Consider the following 22,536-nt stretch of genomic DNA (forward strand, 5'->3'; position numbering starts at 1 on the left):
GTTCGCGGCTGACGCCAACCCTTTTGCACCGGTTCGTGTTACGAACCGGTGCAAAAAATAGCTCATTTGCACCGGTTCGTAACACGAACTGGTGCTAAAGGTCCCTCGAAACACGAACCGGTGCTAATGACCCCCTTTAGCACCGGTTCGTGACAAATTCGGTGCAAAAGCTCTTTGGGGCAAAAAACCAAAGCCCTTGTTTCTACTAGTGAGCCGGCAGCGACAAAAAGGATGACCAAGTCGGATGGCCCGGAGATCACGTTGACAATGGAGTATGCCCTCTCCACAACTTGGAGAATTTGGTGTTGTGTTCTCCTCTTTGTTCGTCCTATTTGCTCCGGCAGAACCGGCGGATTCCGCCGGGTTCTTGGCTTCCAGGGATGCTAGCGAACTTGATGGTGTGTGAGGCTTCAGCCAATGCCGGCGACGACAACGTTTTTGCACGCCGTTTACCTTCTTGGAGGTGTAGCTATCTCACCCATCCTCTTGTTGGTTGCCATTGTCTGCTGCACTACTGACTTGCGAGTTCTCGGAGTTACTCCTAGGAATCCCTACCCATTGATGCCTTGTGTCAAGCTTTGACCGGCTTCATATAAACGGTGCTCTTCCGCTTTAGCGTGGCCACTCTCGAGCCTAGGGTGGCTGTCGGAGTTGGTGTCGTCGCAAGGGGGCACCGGTGTTCTTCACCGGCTGGTGGCGGTCCTGGTGGTAGGTGAAAAAACATAGGCTTTTCCTGAAGGTGTGTGCTGAAGCTACCGCGAAAGCATTGCACGGTCCCGTGCTAACAACGACAATGCTTTTGAGCGCCGCTTCCCTTCCTGGACGCGTTGTTGTGAAGCTTCCTCCCTTTGAACTCTGGAGGTTCGTGTGCTCACTAGTAGGTAGTTCCTCAGTGTTCTTCTGTGAGCCATTCCGGTCTGGTGCATTTTCGTGGAGCGACGCCTTGGTGCTGGATGGGGCCAGTAAAGTCGTCGGTGTTTAGCTGTAGTCTCGGGTGCCATGTTGGAACTTGTAGTTCGTTCTGCCTATTCTCTTCTTTTTTAGGCTTTAGCTCTGCACCCACCCAGTGCTTGTATCTATAGCTGGTATCCCTAGCCTTTTTTTCTTTTTGTTGTTGTAATTGCCGTACTTCTAGTCGGTTGACGGTTTTGTTAATTCAAAGACGGGTTCACCGTGGCCTTCTATTTTAAGTATGAGTCGGGCGCTTCGCTATTTCCCATATACCAGCTGTTGGGGCAATTCAAGACGCTTATCTATAGCGACAGAGCCCGGTCTTCTCGATGAAGTTTGTTCCCTGGTGGCGACTGGTGGTATGCCGTTTCTAGAACCTTCCAAGGTTCCACCTTCCCCGTCCTTCCCCATCTCCATGGCAGCTCCTTCAATCTCCTCCACTCCCAAGCGCTTCCCTTCCGTTCCCTTCTTCCCCTTGCCTTTATCTGAGCTCCCTCACCCCTACTCCTCTCTAGATCTAGCATGTTCTAGCCCCAATCCATCACGCCGACCTCACCAATCCGTGTCCCATGCCATCCCTCGCCTCAAGTCAATCCCCAATGTGACCCCAGCACCACTTATTCAAAATCAAAATCCCCCAACCAAATCCCATGTTCGGACTACCCTGTGGGCTGAAGTCGAAGAAGAAATCCCTTATAGCGGAGGAGCTCGACCTGGAGGGGGTTCTCGAATTCCTGATTGCCAGCGGCACGGCTTAGCGGATGAATCAGGGATTCTAGTAGCTCTTCCTGTGCAACTCCATGCCCCTGACCCTGGTGGTGCTAATAGTCAAAGCGATGAACCGTGTTACACAGAGGCCTCTCCCTCTCCTCTACCCGGAGATTGGAAGATGGACGTGGTGTTGTTGACCCCACCCGCGCTGACCAGAGGTGTCCGGTTGGCTGCTCTGCTGAGGCACACAGGAGCTGATGCTGCTCATTGGTTCGAGCCTGTACCAATGAAACCCCAGGAGTTCCACCAGGGAGTGGATGTTTCCTATAGTGTTGCTGGGATAAACAGCATATATACGGACTACAAGGCAGCGGCGCCAGCCTACAAGGCGCCACGGGCGCCATGAAGGCCCTAGGATGGAACTGCCAAGGCATGGGCAAGAGCCTTGACAGTGAGAAAATGTGCCATTTTGCCAGGATGATACACTCCACAAAAGCTCAGGTAATTTTTGTCTCTGAAATCAAATCCTCCAAAGTTAATGCTGCCGATCTCGTCACCCGGTTTAGTATGGCTGATAGTATTGTAGTTCCCTCTCGACGGCGTTCCGGTGGTCTTTGGCTTATGTGGAATGATGATCTCCAAGTTTCTGTACATACTGCTAGTTTCCATATCATCCTAGCTAGGGTTGTTCATAGTATTTCTAATCTTAAGTTTGGTCTTGTTTGTATTTATGGTGATCCTTACCACCGTCAAACTAATCAAATCTGGGACCAGGTGGCTTCTTTTGTGTATGATAATTGTAGTTTACCTATTTTATGTATCGGGGATATGAATGAACTTTTGTACGATATGGACAAAAATTCCCCAAATGTTAATCGCGCTCGGATGAATGTGTTCCGCTCGTTGGTTAAACAATGTGGGTTTTTTGATCTTGGTTTTAGTGGTCCGGCGTACACTTGGACAAATAAACGCTTCTCCTCGAACCCTGTTTTCGAACGACTAGATAGGTGTTTAGTCAATGCGGAATGGTGTGATGCCTATCCCATTTCCAATGTTTACAACATGCCTATCATTCATAGCCTTAGTGATCATGCTGCTATTTTATTATCCACCGATGGTCCGGTCCGCAAAATAAAGCGCTCTTTCAAATTTGAAAATTGGTGGCTCAAAGAGCAAGACTTCCAATCTCATGCTCAGGCTGTTTGGTCCACTAGTTCGAAACGTTCTTTCTATTCCAGAACTAACCACCTTGCAGGAGCTCTAAGAATTTGGTGTAGGAAAAAGAAACCCTTGCAGCAAGAACTCAATGCACTCGAAGAGAAGATTAAACAAGTACAAATGCAACCAGCGCACCTTCAGGATCATAACCTTGAAACTCAGTTGGTCAACAGGTATGAGCAAAATATGACTAAACTGACGGATTACTATATGCAGAGGGCTAAAAAGCAGTGGATTAAACATGGCGACGGGAATACATCCTACTTTCACAATGCAATTGTAAAACGCAGGAGACGGAACACAATTGTTTCATTAAAAGATGAGAATGATGTTGTTCACTTCATGCGTGATAAAATCAGCAATACTTTTGTAAATTATTTCAGGCATATCTTTGGTTCTTCGAATACTAATTTTGGCAGGCCATTCTTGGGGTCTCAGCTACCATCGCACAGCCAGGACTACACTTACACCATACCGGAAAAGCAAGAACTTTTGGAAACGCTCAATGACATGAAAAGGAATGCATCGCCAGGACCAGATGGTTTCAACGTAGAATTTTACTTGGCCACATGGAGCTGGATTGGAGATGATGTCACTATGCTGGTAAGATCGTTCTTTGAATCTGGTGTCCTTCCTTCGCATATAAATGACACTCATATTGCTTTAATTCCTAAGAAGTTGGTCGCCCTTGTTCCGTCTGATTATAGACCCATCAGTCTCTGCAACGTTATTTATAAGCTTATTGCAAAATCTTTAGCCAATAGGCTAAAACCTCACCTGCCAAATTATATCCACCCCTCCCAGCAAGCTTTCATAGAGGGCCGCCGAATAAGTAACAACATCATCACTGCCCAAGAAATAACCCACTCCTTCGCTCTTAGCTCATGGAAAGACCAAGCTTTTATGCTAAAAATTGATCTTGCAAAAGCTTTTGATCGTTTGGAGTGGAACTTCATCGTCGCAGCTCTTTCACGCAAAGGTTTACACAATCATTTCATCAATCTAATTCATGCATGCATTTCTTCACCGACTTTCTCTGTCGTCATTAATGGCCAACCTTTCGCGAAATTTCGAAGTGCTAGAGGAATAAGGCAGGGCTGTCCACTCTCTCCATATCTTTTTGTTCTAGCAATAAATGAGCTCTCCATTGCGCTGCAGGAAGCCATGGCTCATAGCTCTCTAGACGGCATTACCTTAGGACCAAACTGTCCCTCCATCCACTCGCTTTTATTTGCTGATGACCTTCTCATACTACCTCCGTTTCAAGGAATAAGGCGCCCTCGTTCTACGAGCTTTTTGTTTGACCAAGAAATATTTCAAATAGATAAAGATTATTTGTATAAAATTAATATCATTAAAAAGTGATTTTCAATACGAATCCAATGATACTAATTACATATAATATAATCAAGATTTTGTTGCTCAATTTTTATGGTCAAAGTTCATCTTGGAATACGTGCGCGCCTTATTCCTTGAAACGGAGGTAGTATGTGGCAAGGCTAATCTGCAGGAGGCCTCAACTATGAGAGATATTCTTCTTTCTTTTTGTAATGCCTCTGGTCAAACTCCCAACTGGTCCAAATCAGGTATTATTTTCAGCAAACATGTTCATCCAAACACATCCATGGCGATCAAACAAATCTTTCAGGTGCCAAACATTGATGCTTCCTTTACTCACCTTGGGCACCCTCTAATTCTTCCAGGGAAAGACAGATCCGCAGCGTACAATTTTGTTCTTGAAATATTCAAATCCAAATTAAGCACCTACAAGGCGGACAAGCTATCTCATGCTGCTAGACTTACTCTCATCCAATCTGTTTTTGCCTCTATCCCGGTTTATTACATGTCCAATATCCTGTTCACAAAAAAATTCATTGCTAAACTTAATGCAGTCATTCGGAACTTTTGGTGGACGGGGGTCAGAGAAGAAGCTTCTAGCCGTGCCATGTACTTAAGGGCATGGAAAGACATCTGCGCTCCAAAAAAAGATGGAGGTTTAGGTATTAGAAATTTCCAGGCTGTGAATCAGGGTCTTATTCTTATGGCAGCTTGGCGCATTGCTGACAATCCCAACGATCTCCTCCACAAGGTGGTCAAGGCCAAATATTTTCATGATACTTCCATTTGGCGCCCTAATCCAAACATTCCCAAATCTGCCTTTTGGGCATCCGTTCTCAAAGTTCTTCCTATTTTACACGACCACTCCTTCTATCAGGTAACACAAGGTAATATTTCTATTTGGAGCTCTCCATGGTGTCAGAGCTGGAAAAGAATTTATGATGATTTGAACATCCAGGACCATACTTTTGTCTATCCAGCTTCAGTTAGAGATCTTTGGCTGCCTAACCAGCGTACTTGGAATAACCAGCTTATTGACAAGTTATTTCAGCAGCCTACTGCTCAAGACATCAAGCAAACTCCAATCATCGAAGTGCAGGAACAAGACATTCTCTGCTGAAACTGACACCAAATGGTAAGTGCAATTCCAAGAGTGCCTATTGTGCTTGCTTGCAGAGATTACAAGAACTAGGGGAGCCTACTCCAACCCAGCTGCCACCGGCTACTTCTCAGCTCCTTAATCAGATTTGGAAGAGTAAGCAAATCATTCCAAGAATACAAACTTTTGCTTGGCGTTTTCTTCGCAGAGCTATTCCAACAGGAGCGCGGGCTGGTAAGTACTCAAAGCACATTAGTAAATTTTGTTGCAGGTGTGGAATGGAGGAAGATGACATCCATCTATTCTTCACATGTCACTTTGTCAGGATTGCGTGGTTCAGTGCTCCTTGGTTTATACGTACTGAGATTATTGCTCAAAATTGCAACTCTCTGACTCAAATTATTTTGAACTTGCAAAATATGAATCATCCACATGCTTCCCTTCCAAATATTTTAACCTTCATGTGGTGCATTTGGAAATCTAGGAATGACTGCCTCTTCGATAGAAAAAAAGGAATGCCTCATCAGATCTATATTAATGCGCAAGCAATTTGCAACAATTTAGAATTGTATGCTTCTTCTGATTCTGTCTTTCAGGTACAGAATCAGGTCCAAGCCTCCTCAACTAATCTTGCTCAACCTCCAGGAAGCACAATCAAGACGGACCTTGCAATTACAGGACCCAAGATCTACTCTGACGCGGCATGGAAGGCGAAAAAATCTCCTGACACTCACGGAAGCACAAGGACAGGACTCGGTATTTTCTGCCAATTCCAGGAAGGCAATCACACCACGAAAATCTTCATTCAAGCCTCAACGGTGATGACTCAATCCCCTCTCCAGGCAGAAGCAGCAGCGCTTGTCTTGGCTGCAAATGTAGCAACCAAATTCAAGCTCCAGCAAGTCACTTTTCTCACGGACAACCTTTCGCTTGCGGGAGCAGCTGCAGCCAACTCACAAACAGATCCACTTTCCCTCTGGGAAATTCGTCAGCAGGTTGCTACTTTCAAGCAGGTCTCTTACTTGCTTCAACCGAAGGTATACCATATTGCCAGGGATCTAAATGGAGTAGCACACAACTGTGCACAACAGGCCACCAGAAGTTTAGCATCTGGGCCTATTTTTAGTTGTCTTAACTCAGCTCATGTCAATAGGCTATGTCCTACAGCTCTAGCTCTTCAAAGCTCAGCTTTACTAGACTTTGTACTGCACGATGTATTCTGTACTTCAGCTGAATGAAATTGGCGCCTCCGGCGCCTTTACTTGTTCAAAAAAAAAGAAGACGCTTATCTATATATTTTAGGATAAACGATTTTCTTTTTGGTACTCAAGCGCTTGTACAAGAGTCCAGGGTTGTACATGCCCTAAAGCGCCCTAAAATTAGACTAGATGAACAGGCGAGCTTCGCCTCGCCGCCTGCATACCATTGTCACACAACGTTAAGCATCACCGGTTTAGCTAGGGAGGGACGGGTTACCAAAACCAACATTAAATTACCGGTTTCATACGGCTGGTTTGGACGGGTTCTACGGTTTCGATGGGTTAGCACACATCGCATGACACCACACATGTGTAATACTGATCAACTAATAATGAATAGTGGATTGGTAAGTGAATTAAACTGGATCAATGATGCATAACTTGAGGAGACGACCTCGCGCGGCTGGGAAAAAGGCAAACTGAAGCGCATTGCCAATGGATATGTTTCTGCGCATACAACGCCCTTGGGACGTGTTTGACTATTTCAAACCTATGGCAACCGTGGCCCACTGAAACCGGCCACACATTTTCCTCCGGGGATACACGATGTGGCCATTGCAGCACACTCGTGCTTTTCATTAAAAACATAAGTACACTCTTGGATGCTTTGATTTATTACATAGTCTATGTTTTTAGTGTCACTGTCCATGGCGTCTGCTCCAACTGCGATCTACATAGCTGACCGGAGGACAAAATAGAATTTCCCAGCTGTTATAGTTAGTTATAGTCACTGAATAATCAGATGCAGATAACTTAAACAACCAGCTTAATTAACACCAGTCCTATGCATATATAAAAGATATGAGACTGAGATCACAACAAGGAAGCATCCAACCATAGTTAAGATAAATATGCAGCACACATTACAATCATAGAAAAGAGATCCACATGGTGATCGACAACACTACCTGTACATTTTGCTGGTTGCTGATGAAATTGTAGCAGTTATTTTGCACAAATAGTAGTGAACCTGACTTGTCAGTGAAGGAAACAACATAGGCAAATAACTGAACAAGCTGAAATCCAAATAGGGCGGGTGTACCAAAATGATAAAAATAGTATTCATACATGAACATGGCTCATGCAGCGAAACAGGTTTCACGAGTGAGCTGGCGAAGAGCAGCCAAGAGGACACCGTCCACCGAACCCAGTTCCAGTGCCTGTGGCCAGCTCAGAGAGGCCCAGTGCCGGTTGAGTTCAAGTGCTGCAACAGGAAGGGAGCACGGAGCGCTGGTGACAGTGGTCTTGATCGTTTGGATTTTTGGGATGTCACTTTGATGGTATAAGCTTCGAATATGTGATAGTGTAACCTTCTGCAGCTCAACATTCTCCCTGGAGCATGCATCCAACATAAGCCGTGCAGTTCATTGCAACAATATTTACAAATTATTCTAACTAAAAATTCAAGCACTATATTTTCTCAGAATAGTATACCATCTACACAATAAGGGCTTGTACATCAATTATTATAAGCAGGTGTAATGAATTACTTATATGAGCTAACAGTTTTAGGACAAACGCTAACAACCCTCGGACAATATTCCAGCATATTTCTGAAATTAGGCATATCTCATGCAAGTTTTTCCATCAAGTTTTTTCCATTAAGCAATTCGTCCCAACATTGAACAGTATACTGCTAGCTTGAAACTGCAGTGCGGTAGATGCATAGTCTTATACTATCTTACACACCAATTCAAACTTGTAACTGAAGTTAATAACAGAGTCCCACAAAAAGAAAAGCGGAGAAACTCTATAATAATGCCCATATGAAGAATTTGGCATTTATGTTAGGAAACCACTTTAACATTTATGTTAAGATAGCAGTCTACAAACATCTTAGGAAGCTTGTTGTAAGATCACAATCTAAATTAGTACCGGAAGCCAGAAAAAAGAAGGAATTGTGCCGATATGAACAGTTTGACATTTATGTTAACAAAACAGTTGTAATGCATGCTAGCCAAATTAGGAAGCTTGTTGTAAGATCACAATCTAAATTAGTACTGGAAGCCAGAAAAAAGAAGGAATTGTGCTGATATGAACATTTTGGCATTTATGTTAACAAAACAGTTGTAATGCATGCTAGCCAAATAATTATGTGATAAGTAGATATTTAGGATGCTTAAGGACACAATTCTGGAAAGAGGACTACACTATAATATGTCTCTTCTATATTAAAGATAATATAAACAAGTTTGAACATATATTTTCATCTAGTACAGTACATAGTGACTTTGTTTCGGTGCATGCACTCGTGAGATTGAAGATCAAGAAACAGAATCAGGGAAACAAAGAAGCGTGCAACTCATGTAACAATATAAACCTGAAGGCCCGGAAGAAATTTGACATTTTTCTCCCCCGATTATCTGGAGAATCTGGCGCCAGCATCTTGTAGAAATGCCTAACAAAGATGCTCCCTTTCCGCGAGCAACCTAAAAGCAGAACAAACAAGAGAACCTTGAAACTGTACATTGTCAACATTGCAAGGAAGAACAAAATGCACTTAAGAGTTGTGAAGGCGAATTCTTTACATACAAATGCACTATCTAACTCTAAACAATTAATCTAGCAATTTAATCGTCCTATCAGCCAACTTCATACACGTGACCTGCTGGTTCTTTGAAAATATGCACAATGATGATGGACGGAACATTAGCACATGTTTGTGACCATACACAATGTTCTCTCTCCGACGTTGCAAATTAGCACTCCGAATAATTCATTTTATTATGCAAAAAAGTATCATTTTTTATTATGTCAAAAACACTAACAAATCATATTACAGTGTTGAAAACAACATAGCTTCAACAGATGTATCCTATAGTCATGCTACCAATGAAATACTTCTAATCAAGTAGGGAACAAAAAAAGACGCAATCCTGAAACATAATAATTTAGAAGTGAGTTCTTGTTATGCTCAATAGAAAGGACCAACTTTAGTACTTTGCATAACACTTCATGTTATCGGATATTATAGTGTAAGAACATTGGATGCAACTTTGGCCTATGATGCACTCAGTTGCACTATATTGCGCACCCTCACCATCTCAAGAGGTTTTCATGTTTAACAAATGCACTAAAACAAATATCTTGAAGAAACTTCCTTTATAAGACCGCACACTCCCTTCAGGTATTTATCTGAATGCCATAAAGAATTAGATTGAATACCAATACCTCCTATATCAGCTGGACATGAAAATAGTTCTATGTTCAAGCATAAAACGATAGAACTTGGTTCCTAACCCCTATATCAGTAAGTGGTGGGAAGTCCTAGCAGTTCAAACTATCAGTACAGTGATACATAATTGAATAATTCTTTCCCTTTCCTCAAACCATTTAGTGCGGTGGACATAATTGAATCATGCCCTCCTTTAATTTGGAGCATGTGCACCTTGCAGCAAAAAAGGCATTCATCTCAGAAACCCAGGAGAATCATGAGTTTACCAGTAATGAACTTCCTATATCTGGAATATCTTTATATTTTCAAACATTGTAATTTTCCTCTGTGTCAATAATGAAAATTGTTCTGATTCCCCATAAAATTTGCTCACCTTACCATGGCTTGTACTGCCTTCTTCTGAACTACCAAACTAAACAATAGTAGGTAGATAGAAAATTCTCCGGCAACCAATGCAATCGAAGTGTAAAGCATGCTTACAACATGAGCTTTCGAGAGATTTCACTAAGAAAATCACATTTCTTGTTAAATTTGGTCACAATACCATGATATGTACTTAATCAGAAATAAAACTAATAACAAAGGAAATGAAACACAGAGATAATTATAAAGACCAGACCTATGTGCAAGAAAAGTAGTCCCAATGGCAAGAAAAACCTGAATGCAGTCAAGAACTCCAATTTGGGGGTAACCCATCACCACAATCCATTATTGACGCTGTCAAGCATGCACCCAATCCAAGGCAATTCCAGTGCCCGTGCCATTTCTGAAACATACTGCCCACCTGCTTCGGCAAAGCATGTTACGTGCCATCCAATGATCACAGGAAAAAAAAGTTCAGTATCTTAGGAAAGTGGAAATCAACAGCAAATAGTTCAGGCATATCAGACATTCAGGAAGCTGAGTAGGGGCCAACCATATTCAACAGATAATATGAAATACTATGAAGAACACATGCGACTTCCTTTTTTATCCTAAAACACACGGGTAGTATGAGGACGGGGATGAGCGGCGGAGTGGCGGGGGCGCGGGGCATGGAAAGGGCCAGGTCGAACGGCGAAGGCAGGCAGGGCCATGGGACAAAACCCAACGCAGCGACGCAAGGTTGGGGCGCCGCGAGGCTGCAGCGTGTCATCTGAAGTGGGATCAAGCAGCGTCGAGCCTGTAGGTCGGAGCAGCGGCGTGGCATCTGCAAGGGGGAGCAGCGCCGTGGCGAAATCAGGGAGAGCAGCAGCGCGGAGCAGCGGCACGTCGTCTACGCCGCCAATATCAGTTGCTCTACGGGGATCTCGCCGTGCCTCTCCTCCCCACCCATCAGTCGCGCGCGACAGCCGTCGCTGGTGAAGAATGGGGCGGTGGATCTTGTCCAGAGGAGAGGAGAGGGGGGGGCAGGAAGAGAGCGTGGAGAGGACGCCTGGCTTTGCCCCATTGTTTTTCCCGTCACCGACGGGGGCAGGGAGAGAGAGGAGAAAGGGTAGGAGTGAGACAATGCTAGGCACCGTCCAAGCCCATCTACGCAAGGCCACAGGACGCAAGTACTCCATCCATATCTGTCCTCCATATATGTTTATTAGTTAGGTTATCAATCTGACAGGTATATATATTTTAAAAAATCACTAAGAACTTTGTATATTATATATTTTTAATAGTGTAATATTTGTTCTATATAATTTATAACCCTGCAATCGTGTATTTGTGACAAATGTTACCCTTTTTTTGCGGGGAACATATTACCCTATTTAGTGGTACTTGCACCGAAATATTTCATCTAAGAGACTCCAAACATAGTTTTATCCTAGTTTAGCATTTACTTGTTTTTGTTACTAGATGGAACTACCATATTATGACACTGTGACACCACAAAATGTGTAAAGATCGGAGTTCATCCTCAGCAATCGTGTACAAACTTCTCTCATCCATTTGTTCCTCTATCCTGCTTCCTGATATTTTTGAACACTGGTCATCATCTCACACCTTTCCCAATGAACACACAGCTCAAAATAGGGGTCCAACGCTTCTAAAACAGGAAATTTAGACAATAAAATGTGTAAAGATCGGAGGTCATCATCGACGATATACAAACTTCTCTCATCAATCTGTCTTATATTTTCAAACACTGGTCATCATCTCACAACTTTCCCAATGAACACACATCTCAATATAGGGGTCCAAAACAGGAAATTTAGACAATGTTTCCCCACAGGAAGCAATTAGTCTCACAAATGTATAACTAGAGGTAAAAATGAAATTCACTCTAATTTATATGATATCGATCAAATTGGCGATTTAATAAACCAAATATGGAGGAAGTAGCAAGTAACAATCTGAAAGCAAGTTGTCAAAAAAAAAACAATCTGAAAGCAGCTCATAATACACAAATTAATTCACTCTGACATTCGTCACTCCTACTCAAGTGATTTAAATAACAATCTTACACGATACAATTAACTTGAACGAAAACTAAAACATAGATTAATGTGAGAAAAAAACATAGTTAATGTCAACCCAGCGTGCAATAGATTGTGCAATGCATACAACAACAGAACAGCTAGCTCGAAATTTCAGCACGAGTCATGTCGACATGATTGGATCCAGCCTTCTTGTCAGCTTTTCCTGGAATACACCTGTTTCTGGCCTGTGGCGCCCTTCCCCTTCGGCGTTTGGCCCCTTCTCCACCAACCCCACCGGTATTCTTGTCCTTCATCAGTGGATTCACCAATGGCTCCCTGGCATGGACCCTCTTCTTGGCAACGACATACTCACTGGGCTTCTGAGGCATAACAAGAACATCTATTATCACCAATCCTTCTTCGAGTTAACATTCACTTGTATTAGATTCAGATATTACCTCTAACAAATCTGCATTAGCATAGGGATTGATTGGATTCACATGTTTGCGTTGCCGTTTTACTTTGTCGTTTTTAATCATGAAACCCTCACGAGTTTCATCCAGCATCCCCTCGTACCTACTTTGGATGATACCATGCTACATATGAGATTAACCAGAAATTTTGAAAATGGTAGGAATTTATGACTGGCTTATTGTAATTTTGCTGGTGTTGGTGTCTGAAATACCTATGTTGTTCTTCATCCAAATCCACTTCCTCATTAGAGCCCTCGTGAGTTTGAGTTTCCTCCTGCCCACCGTCTCCAATACCATATTCCATATCTTGCTCTGCTGAATCAAAAGCTCGAAGGTCCTTCCCATGCTATTAAAAACGAGGAATTTTACAGTACCCGGTACTCCAAAAACTCTAGGATGGAGTACCAAGACGATCTGGCCGTCCGTGATCAGGGACAAGTGTGTAATGTAAATATATAAGAGTTAATATAAATTTTTGAAATTGCTAAAAGGTCAATCTGCATGTTTACCCTCAACCCCGTGACGATAGCCTAGAACAGAGCAGCGCCGCCTCCCTTCTCCCTGTTCTGCGCCCCTGCGTCTGCCGCGATCGGCAACCCTCGCGGCCCTGCCTCCGGCGCCGCTCAAACCCTCGCGTGGCCATCCACTGTGCCGCCATTATCGCCCGCCTCGCGCCACGTCGATGACGTCCACCCAGCGCTGCTTCGCCCACGCACGTCTCCCAGCCCTACTCGGCCCCGGTACCCGTGAGCCACATCCTGCCGCACAAGTGCAGCTGGACGTCGTCGCCGCACGATACAAGCCTCCGCACTGGCGTTCTTGAACCAGCAGCTCGCCGCCGGCAGCCCCGACCTCCAGGGCGCTGTAAGCTGTAAGTACTTCCTCGACTTGGGTAATCTGGTAGAGACGGTGACCTTGTGTGTAGTTTGTAGATTTGCATAGCCATATTCGTATTGTTGATTCCTTCTATAGACTAGCATAATTAATTCTCGTACCACGCTGGGAGTGTTGGCTCATGAATTCCATTCAGTTCACTACTGCCTCTTGAATAGTTGTGTGCAGAATTAAATGTAGTTGAAAGGCAGGCATCAACTTGTATAAATTCATATTTTCGCATGGAATTAAGCTTGGGTGTACTTGGTTTTGATATTTGAACTAAATAAGTGTTGAAAAAGCCAGCAGTTTGGAATATATAGATCTTTTGCACATAGCAGGACATAGTTTAACTAATTTGGTGGCTTTAATCATGTATTTGCTGCTTGCATCAGGTTAACATTTTTTTGCTTATTGGTAACAATTAGATTACTACAACGTTAATCTCAATGATGCATACATATCATGAAGCTAGATTTATTTAGATGTTCAGAATGTGGCTCCTGCAACAATATGAATCAACTTTGTGGCTTATGAAGCTAGATTTGATTAGATGTTCAGATTGTGGCTTATCAAGCTAGATTTACTGCTAACAACTTTTTTGCTCGTGCGAAATACCAAATGAATTTACTTCATTACAGAAAATCTAAGTACATCTAACTAAACGTGAGACCATCTCATACGAGCTCTACATAAGAACTGCTCTGCAGTAGCAGCTTCAACTTAGAGGAAATGCCATGCCCATAGAAAATTGACTTGTTTCTCATACGAGCTCTAGTTGAACCTTATCTACCTTACTTTTGTATTACAGGAGAGGTTGATCAGAGGAATTATAAGAGAGGTTCCTTCTACATTCAGTTTGGTTGCTTAAGATGGCACAGTTGACCCGTTTCTCCTTCAGCCTATGTGCTCTGTCAAGTTTATGGACAAGATGATATATACTGTCTGTTTGTTTCTTGTATTGGCAGTGAGACATGTTTCAGTTTGAAATTCTTCAACCTTCAGCCTGAGTGTTTTCATCGAGTCAAGCTTATGGACAAATGCATACTGCCTGTTTGTTCATTGTGTTGATAGTGAGACACGTTTCAGTTCAATTTTTTTGAATCTTCAGCTGTATTAGAATCAAATGAATATTGCATGAAAAGAAAGGGTTACATCATAGATAGTGACTACTCTACACAGTAGGAATCATTACACTAGCTACATACAATATTAGCATTAACCAGAAAAGTGTACAGTATTTCCTAGATTTGCATTTCTCGTCTTCAAGTCTCCTGTCTCCGAGTCTCTTGTCATGTGCTATGTGCTTCTACTTGTAATCAGACAGTTGTGATTACAATTGTAAAATGTGTTATTCCTTCTCGTTCACAAGATATAAAGATGAATCCATTGCATCATGCAGACTACTGTTTGAAGCCACAGTGCAGCATACTTGGTGAGAAGGTCCAGATTGACAAACTACAACCCTGCATGTCACATCAGACCAGAGAAAAGTTAGTACAATGCAATTCAAGAGGATATGTCAAAATATTGTGAGGAACAAGATCAAAGTACGAAAGATGTCAAAAAAACAGACGTGGTTCCTGCTCGACAACCTTCTCGCAGAAAAAGAAAAACTTCATAAGAACATGTTTCCGGGAGTTCAAGTCCTGAAAAGTAGATCAGCCTGACGGCACAACAAAGCAGTTTACTACTACATCCGTTTCAAAGAATAAGGCGACGCATATTTAAGACGAACTTTGACCATAAAAATTGAGCAACAAAATCTTGATTATATTATATGTAATTAGTATCATTGGATTCGTATTGAAAAGCACTTTTTAATGATAATAATTTCATACAAACAATCTTTATCTATTTGAAGTAAATCTTGGTCAAACAAAAATCACGTAAAACAAGGGCGCCTTATTCCGTGAAACGGAGGTAGTACAAACATTTGAAAGTTTCCTAGCCGATGCTGCATCCATAGGGACAAGAAGAACAATGCGGCAAAGGAGAGCCAGGATGCTGAGGGCTAGAAACAGTGCAAAGTGTAGGCTAGGTGTGGGTGGTGCCAGTGAAATATCAGACCCCAGCCGAGACTCGAGAGCGGCCAAATGGCTCCTGAGCTACATGTAGCCCATTTTTGGAGAAATTTGAGAACAGCATTTGAAAGTTTCAAAATAATCGGAACAAAAATTCTTGATGTATATAATAATAAAGTCTACTAGTGTGCAAAAAATCAGCCCGAAATTCATTGTATTAAGCTAGAAGAGCAGCGCGTCTATCCTGAGTTTTCGTGTCTAGCTTGCTTCCTCACTTCCTATAACGTGGTCTCAGCAAATATGACCAATGTGGGGATCTGGGTCTAACATTGTATATCCAGATTGAATCATGTTGCGCTGTCGATACTTGTTGTTATTGCTTGGTTTATTTGGACAGCTAAAACGAAATGATTTTGCGGGGTAAAGTTGTGGTGGACAGTCCGTTTATGCTGAATGCGCTTATGTTCTATTAACTTGACTTTGTTCGTCTGCATTTGGTCTCAGAACAGCCATTCAGGAGAATTGCTGATCTACTCGTGGACAGTGTGTTTAAGGTGGAGGCGCTTTTGTTCTACTTCTTGTGCCAGAACTTGAGTTGGTTACTCTGAATTTTGTGCAACTCAAAATTGTCTGTTGGGAGAAATTTCGATGACCAAAACAAAACAGAGACGGCCTCTAACAACAATCACTGCGTCAGGTACCCAGTTTGCCGGCACAAAAAAGTGCCGGCAAAGATTTTTCAAGGCACAAAAAAAAGTGCTGCGTTTATTCCAGTCGAGGTAGGTCTTTGCCGGCACTTTTCGAGAAATGCCGCCGTATGTAAATTAAGGCACAATTACTGGTGCCAGTAATAACTATTTGAGGCAGATCAGTTTGTGCCTGTTAAGAGTTTTGTCGGCACTTTTTGTATGTGCCGTGGAAGGTTTTTGCCGGCACTTTTTGAAGATGCCGCGGAATCTTTTTCTGGCACAAGCTAGAGACGCCGCGAAAACTTTTTGTCGGCACTTTTCCGAAGATGCCACAAAATCTCTTTAGCGGCACTTTTCTAAAAAAATGCCGTCCAAACCTTTTGCCGGCACTTCTTTTAGAGGATGTCTCCAATTACTTTTTCAGGCTTTTAATTCTAGTGCCACTGATTATTTTCTTAGGCATTTTTTAATGATGCTATGGAATCCATTAAGAACTGCCATTGATTATTTCATGCATCTTTTAAAACTTCCAGGAAATTCAAAACAACGCACTCATTATAGTGAGGTTTTAATCCAACATGGCAACATGATCATGCATTAAAATTATAAGAGATTGGACAGAAAAAAAGGCAAGTGAAACAATATGGACATGGGTGTGAACCTTGTTCCAGAAATGCACAACGTTGGCAAGAGATGCATCTTCACAAGATACAGTACACCTTGACGTTCTCAACTTATAAGGCCAGTTAGTACGATAATATTAGGAAACTTTCTGGGTAGTGCTCGGTGTCAATCCCAACCAAGAAAGAACTGAGCACCTCATCCAAAAAATAAGAGGCAAGTTTAGTAGCTCTTGACAAAAAAAAGACGTGGAAGTTTAGAAATTGCAGTTCTATTTGATACTAAAGCAACAACTGGGTGTGGGTAGTGATGCTTCTGACTGGATATCACATTGTATAGATGTATTGTTAGTGTGATTAACTTTTTGCTAGAAAAGAGTCCCTTTAGGAAGACCTCCAGTCATTTGAACGGGATGCTAATATATTTACCATGTTGTGTCTTATCATACTATTAGCAATAGATAGATAGTGCCTTCTAAAATCTCCCCACTGATCATTTATGCAATTTCAGTATGAGCTAGGCAATAGATAGAGCCTTCTAAAATCTATTCACTGAACATTACACATATCCTCATGCGAAAACCGATAAAATAGTTTTACATCAGTAGATACGCTGCACAAAATCATATGTAGGCACCTACCAGGAAAATATAACTAACAGTAGCCTCCCAGATATTAATAAACTTGCTCAGAAGAGCCACACACATATGTACATCATCTTCTTTTCAGCATCAAGATGCATATCATGCAGTTCAAGTATGGGAGACCTAAGGACACATGCTCTGAACAATGCACATGCTCAAAGAGTCTCTGAACTGCTTGCAAATTACATGGAATAGTTTTGGGGGTTTTCAGCTATGTATGCAAGCACAGTACAATTGGACAAAGGAGCAGAACCAAGGTACTCTGTAAGGAATAGGAATACTTCACATACTAATTAATTTGTTAATAAACTAATTGAGAATGGCCAGCAATTAAAGGATACCTAGAAAGAAAAGCTGAAGCAATGAGACATCTCTAGAATGGTCCAATGCATGTCCATGTTTTACCATGTAAGCATTTGCATTTGTTGCTGAAAGAACTAATTACTTGTAGATCAATGTCGGTACTGAAGCATATCGGTCTTCTATCCTGGATGCACCGAGTCCATGAGTGTGAAGATGTCCTAGAATTAGACGAAGTATGAGAATTTCTCTTAGGGTCTGAATCTAAAACATATAGAGAAGCATGAATTAGTGGTTCATCCACTACAGCAACGAAGAGGTCATGTTTAATTTCATAAACAACTCCATGTTACTTAATCAAGGCAAGAAAAATCGTGAGGTGAAAACTGATAGCGTGCAAAGAACATACAGTGAGCTCGTTGAGTTTGAAGAGAGTACGCTTGATTCTATTTGCGACAACTCTCATTGAGCATGAAAACTCTCCACTGCTCGAAGAGGAACCGGCTCCCTCACATCGATTGGATCAGCAACAGCGGCATGAAGCTAAGAAAGGATCAATTATGATCAATCAATGGTTCGACGGGGAAGTAGAAAGGGAGGTATCTGTCCAACCAAAAAGTTGTTTGCCCTGCTAGGATGGTTCAGCGAAAATAAGGTAGTGAGAATGAGGAAAATGGGATAGATTCATCATAATATGGCCCAATTAAGGAGCAAATACTTCTAGGAAAATAAAAAATATAGTTTCGTACTAAGCTAATGAAATATGGCTAGGGAAACTGGAAACACGAAACTGCTTAGTAAACTTGTTAATTCTTCATCCGAATACCAAGTGTTTGCTTATTTTGGTTCTCTAGGTAAGCACCGGTCAAACAATATGACATGTCACCTATAAATATGTAGTTGCTAAACCAGCAACTCAAGTAGCAGATCCTGCAATTTACAGTAATCGTAACTATGAAGCAGCTAAGCCAACCAACTACAAACACTGCTAGGATTAATTATCCTAGTCAAAGTAAGTTGCAACGAGACTATGAACTCAAAGACATGTCGGGCTGGACCAGCTATGGTACCGGAGGTCGGAGAAGGGTCGAATACAATGTTAGGAGTCGTAGTGGTTGGAGGGGAGCAGCTGGAGGTGCCGAACAGCGGAGCTCAGCCGCACCGCACCCCACCACGCTCGCCACCAGCCACCCACCCTCCACCGCCAGCCGGAAGAACCAAATCGGCGGCCCGGAGGCGAGTTCGCTAGCTACCCCCGGCCGGCCATGGAAGCCGCGGCCGCGGCCATCCGGAGCACGGCGTCCTTCGCCTCACCGGCGCCGCGGATCCGCGCGGCGAGATCCGCCTCCGCGGCCGCGCGCGCCGGCCCTCCGGCCCGCGGGGACCGGCGGACCACTCGCGCCATCCTCTCCGGCGACCACCGACAACCGGGCGCCGGCTCCCAAGGTGAACGGCCGGACCACCAAGCCGGCGCCGGCCGGACGCCACCACGCCGGCCCGGATGGGCCTCGACGTGGCGCGCAAGGCGCACGACGACACGGCCGGCGCCGCGCGGCACGTGGCCGCGCGGGGCCTCCGCGACACGGCCGCCATCGCCTCCACCCGCGCCGCCGAGCTCTACGGCCTCGCCGTCCTCGCCGACGGCATCCGGGACACGCCGGCCGAACCCGAGCGGCGACGGCTAGGGTTTGCCGTGGGGGCGAGAACGGGAGGAGAGCAGCCTCGCAGTGGCGGGAAATCGAGGGAGAATATCCGAGCGGAGTTGGGACGGCGAGCGGCAGAGGGAGACGGGGACAGTCGGCCGGCGGAGGCGGAGGCGGCCGGCGGCATTTGAGGTCGTGTGCGTGCGCGTGAGATGAGAGAGAATGACCGAGAGGGGGTCGGGCTGAGGACCACACACGGAGAATCTAAGTATTCCGAGGGTTTATGTGCAAACAGTAATCAGTGAAATATTGCCGGCACTTTTTTGCTAAACTGCCGCTAATTTGCATTATTATTAGCGGCACCTTTCCAGCTCTGCCGTTAATTACCAAAACATTAGAGGCACTTTACTAATTTGCCGTTAATTAAGTAGTAATTAGTGGCACTAACTGAAAAGTGCCGCTAAAAGTTATTATTGGAGGCAGAATAGGAAAGTGCCGGGCACCAAAGTGCCGGCAATCCTAGCACCTGAGGTAGTGAATTCGAACTCCATAGCTAAGCAATTGACAGGTAGCAATACGTACGGAAAAAAAAAGAGGGATTGGGATTGGGATTGGGAAGATCCTCACATTTTCAGCTCGAAGAGGTGCTGCCACGGCCGCTGCTCCCTTTCCCCATCCTCGCTGGCGCTGAGAGCCAACCAACACTCCCGCCCACCCATCGCCGCTAGGAGCTGAGGGCCGGACGCCTCGCCCACATTCCAGGCCGGCTAATCTCCTTTCTTTGCCCCCGCCGCAGGGAGCCGACGACGGAACTGTCGGGCGTCGCCTTGCCCACCTCCTCGGCGGCTAACCTGGATGCCAAGCCCCAGTGGCGCCTCGTTTGGGAGCCGAAGGCTGAACAGCCGCGCGGCGCCTCGCCCACCTCCACGGCCTGGATGCGACGCCCGGACGGAGCCTCGTCGCCCTACCAGGTCGCCTCCTCCTGCGCGCATCCAAGCCACGGCCCCTCCTGGTCGGCTCCACCTCCATTTGCCCCGCCGCCGCCAGGAAATCAGATGGTTTGAGTGTTTGAGATACAGCTGGGCATGGGAAGCCCGGCCCGGACGGCCCGGCCCGATCTGGCCCGAAAATCCCGGGCCGGGCCAGGTCGGGCTTGCACGTCGGGCCGGGTTCGGGCCTGATTTCGGAGCCCGAACGTCGGGCCGGGTCGGGTTCAGGCTTGCAGAAAATGAGATTTAAGCCTAGTTCAGGCCGGGCTTGTCGGGCCGGATCGGGCTTTTCTCTATTCGGGCCGGGTTTGGGCCCGATTTGTAAGCCCGAAGGTCGGGCCGGGCCGGGCTCGGGCTTGGGAATTAAGGTTCGGGCTTTTTCGGGCCTGGCCCGAAACCCGGCCCGGCCCGAGGAATGCCCAGATGTAGTTTGAGACGAATTAGGTAGAAAATGCAAAAACACCCTCACACAAAGAAATATAGTACATGCCAACACCCCTACCGGGAGGAAATAACTACTGTATGAGAAATTATCTTTTGACCCTCCGGTGGAGGTACTACTCCGCGTGTTTCAGATCTGATTTGATTTTTGCTCTACTCTATGTCCAGGTAGTGGAGTACGGAGGCTCCTTAGCCGCCCGATAGGCTAAAATGGATGGCCCATGTTTACTTCGGGGTACTGTAAAAGTCCTCAAAAAAAACACACATGAAAATAACAAGAACTAATTACTATAATAAGTAGTACAAGCCAAAACAGTCATATCGTCCTATGAAGATAAATTCAAGAAATACTAACAGAACCAAAACAACTTTAAAAAGTGATGCGTTTGCCTAATAATAAAAAATAAAGAATAAACAACAAGGAAATTACCGATTATGAAAGCAAGGACTTCTCTCTCCCAATTAACAGAAAACTATCTTACGGGATGCTCGAATCTTGCAGGTGCAAAGCAAAGATAGGTAGATGGGACTACTCTGGAGCAGAAAGCTTGCATTTTCTGGGGTGCAACAACGCAAAGATAGGCAGATACAGACTATGGAAACAGGAGGATACCTTGATAAAACTAAGAGAAGCTAAGAGCAGGTCTAACAGACCCCGTAAAAGGGGCAAACCCGTATAATAACCGTCATTATACGGGTTTCGGCTCTACCCGGCCGTCTAGCAGACCCCGTAAAAACGGCCCCCGCTCCGATTTTTGCTGTTTTCGATTACGGGGCGGGCTTTCGCCCCTTACTTGTGCGGGGTGGGAGGCTGAATACAGGGCCAACCCCCCACTCGTGGCGCGCTGAAGTTTCAGGAAATCGCAACTGCTTTCGCCTCGTTGACTCTCCTGCACGCAGTCAATCGCACCAGATCGAGATCCTGCGAGCCCGCAAGGCGGAGGCGCGGGAGCTGCAGCTCGATGACGCGGCCGGCTGCGCCGGTGGGCGAGCAGGCGACGCTGCGCCGGGAGCAGGGCGCGGAGCAGGAGGCGGCGACCCAGCCGGACATGGCGGCGTAGGTGTCGCTGAGCGCGGCGCGTAAGGCGTCGTTGAACACGCCGATCTGCCGATTCCGCTAGCTCTCGATTCAGCTAGCCCGCGATTCAGCTACTCTCCGCTATCTCTCGATTCAGCTAGCTCTCCACAATCCACATGCGCGTGTGGCTTCCGCTAGCTCTCCAATTGCTCTCAATTCAGCTCGTCTCTGGGAGCAAACAAATCTCTGGGAGTCAGAGCAACACGTACCCAGCCCTCTTTTGTTCTACTGTTAATTTCGGTCAATTGCTCTCTGTTCAATTTGATGCTACATCATAGTTTGGGAGTGGCTGGAGGAGGAAGAAGGAGAGGAGGAAGAAGAGAAAAAAAAGAAAAGAAAATTAATTTGGTATATTCCTAGAATATTCTCTTTTACAGTTTAGGGATACGGGGTCTGCTAGCTCGGACAAATTTTCGGCCGATCGAAATTGAATACAGGGCCCTCTACTCGTGTTATACGGGGCAGAAATTTAAGGGGTCTGTTAGACATGCTCTAAGTCAGCACCGCAATAAGCATCTTCTGTAGCGTCGATTTGCATTCCCGGTGTCTTGTGTGCTTCATCCTGGAACCAAGACTTATATATTAGTGCACGATTCAAGTTAATGCCACAACATGCATGCA

General features: G+C 44.7%; 2 protein-coding genes across 5 annotated transcripts; one reads left to right on the top strand and one right to left on the bottom strand.

The window, feature by feature from the left end:
- The first annotated feature begins 1,929 nt into the window (after positions 1-1,929).
- On the top strand, positions 1,930-3,449 carry LOC124654187. The gene is made up of 2 exons (XM_047193206.1): positions 1,930-3,053; positions 3,319-3,449. Exons 1-2 carry the CDS (start codon positions 2,065-2,067, stop codon positions 3,392-3,394), a joined length of 1,065 nt encoding a protein of 354 aa, XP_047049162.1. The 5' UTR covers positions 1,930-2,064; the 3' UTR covers positions 3,395-3,449.
- Positions 3,450-12,119: 8,670 nt separating this feature from the next.
- On the bottom strand, positions 12,120-22,455 carry LOC124654995. 4 transcript variants are annotated; one of them, XR_006988541.1, is made up of 5 exons: positions 21,451-21,475; positions 21,268-21,332; positions 12,827-12,960; positions 12,600-12,717; positions 12,120-12,521 (listed from the first exon to the last, which is right to left on the bottom strand). XR_006988541.1 is itself a non-coding variant. In XM_047193967.1 (5 exons), the coding sequence occupies exons 1-5, from the start codon at positions 22,451-22,453 to the stop codon at positions 12,300-12,302; spliced, it is 537 nt and encodes a 178-aa protein (XP_047049923.1). In that variant the 5' UTR covers positions 22,454-22,455; the 3' UTR covers positions 12,120-12,299. The 4 variants fall into 4 exon arrangements, 2 of the variants coding, with proteins under 2 accessions (XP_047049923.1, XP_047049922.1); XM_047193967.1 differs by lacking the exon at positions 21,268-21,332 and adding an exon at positions 22,413-22,455 and having other exon boundaries at positions 12,120-12,518; XM_047193966.1 differs by lacking the exon at positions 21,268-21,332 and adding an exon at positions 22,413-22,455.
- Between the last annotated feature and the right edge of the window lie 81 nt (positions 22,456-22,536).

This window comes from Lolium rigidum, chromosome 5 (genome assembly GCF_022539505.1).
Source record: "Lolium rigidum isolate FL_2022 chromosome 5, APGP_CSIRO_Lrig_0.1, whole genome shotgun sequence".
NCBI lineage: Eukaryota > Viridiplantae > Streptophyta > Magnoliopsida > Poales > Poaceae > Lolium > Lolium rigidum.

Bases quoted from the DNA above. Each gene is read 5' to 3' on its own strand.
- LOC124654995 (XM_047193966.1), bottom strand. From the start codon at position 22,453: ATGCAAATCGACGCTACAGAAGATGCTTATTGCGGTGCTGA. The intron at 12,961-21,450 runs GTATCCTCCTGT...CGTTTTTAATAG, and splicing joins CTTCTCTTAGTTTTATCAAG to CATGGGAAGGACCTTCGAGC. The intron at 12,718-12,826 runs GTATTTCAGACA...CATCCAAAGTAG, and splicing joins TTGGATGAAGAACAACATAG to GTACGAGGGGATGCTGGATG.
- LOC124654187 (XM_047193206.1), top strand. From the start codon at position 2,065: ATGAAGGCCCTAGGATGGAACTGCCAAGGCATGGGCAAGAGCCTTGAC. The intron at 3,054-3,318 runs GTATGAGCAAAA...TTGGGGTCTCAG, and splicing joins GAAACTCAGTTGGTCAACAG to CTACCATCGCACAGCCAGGA.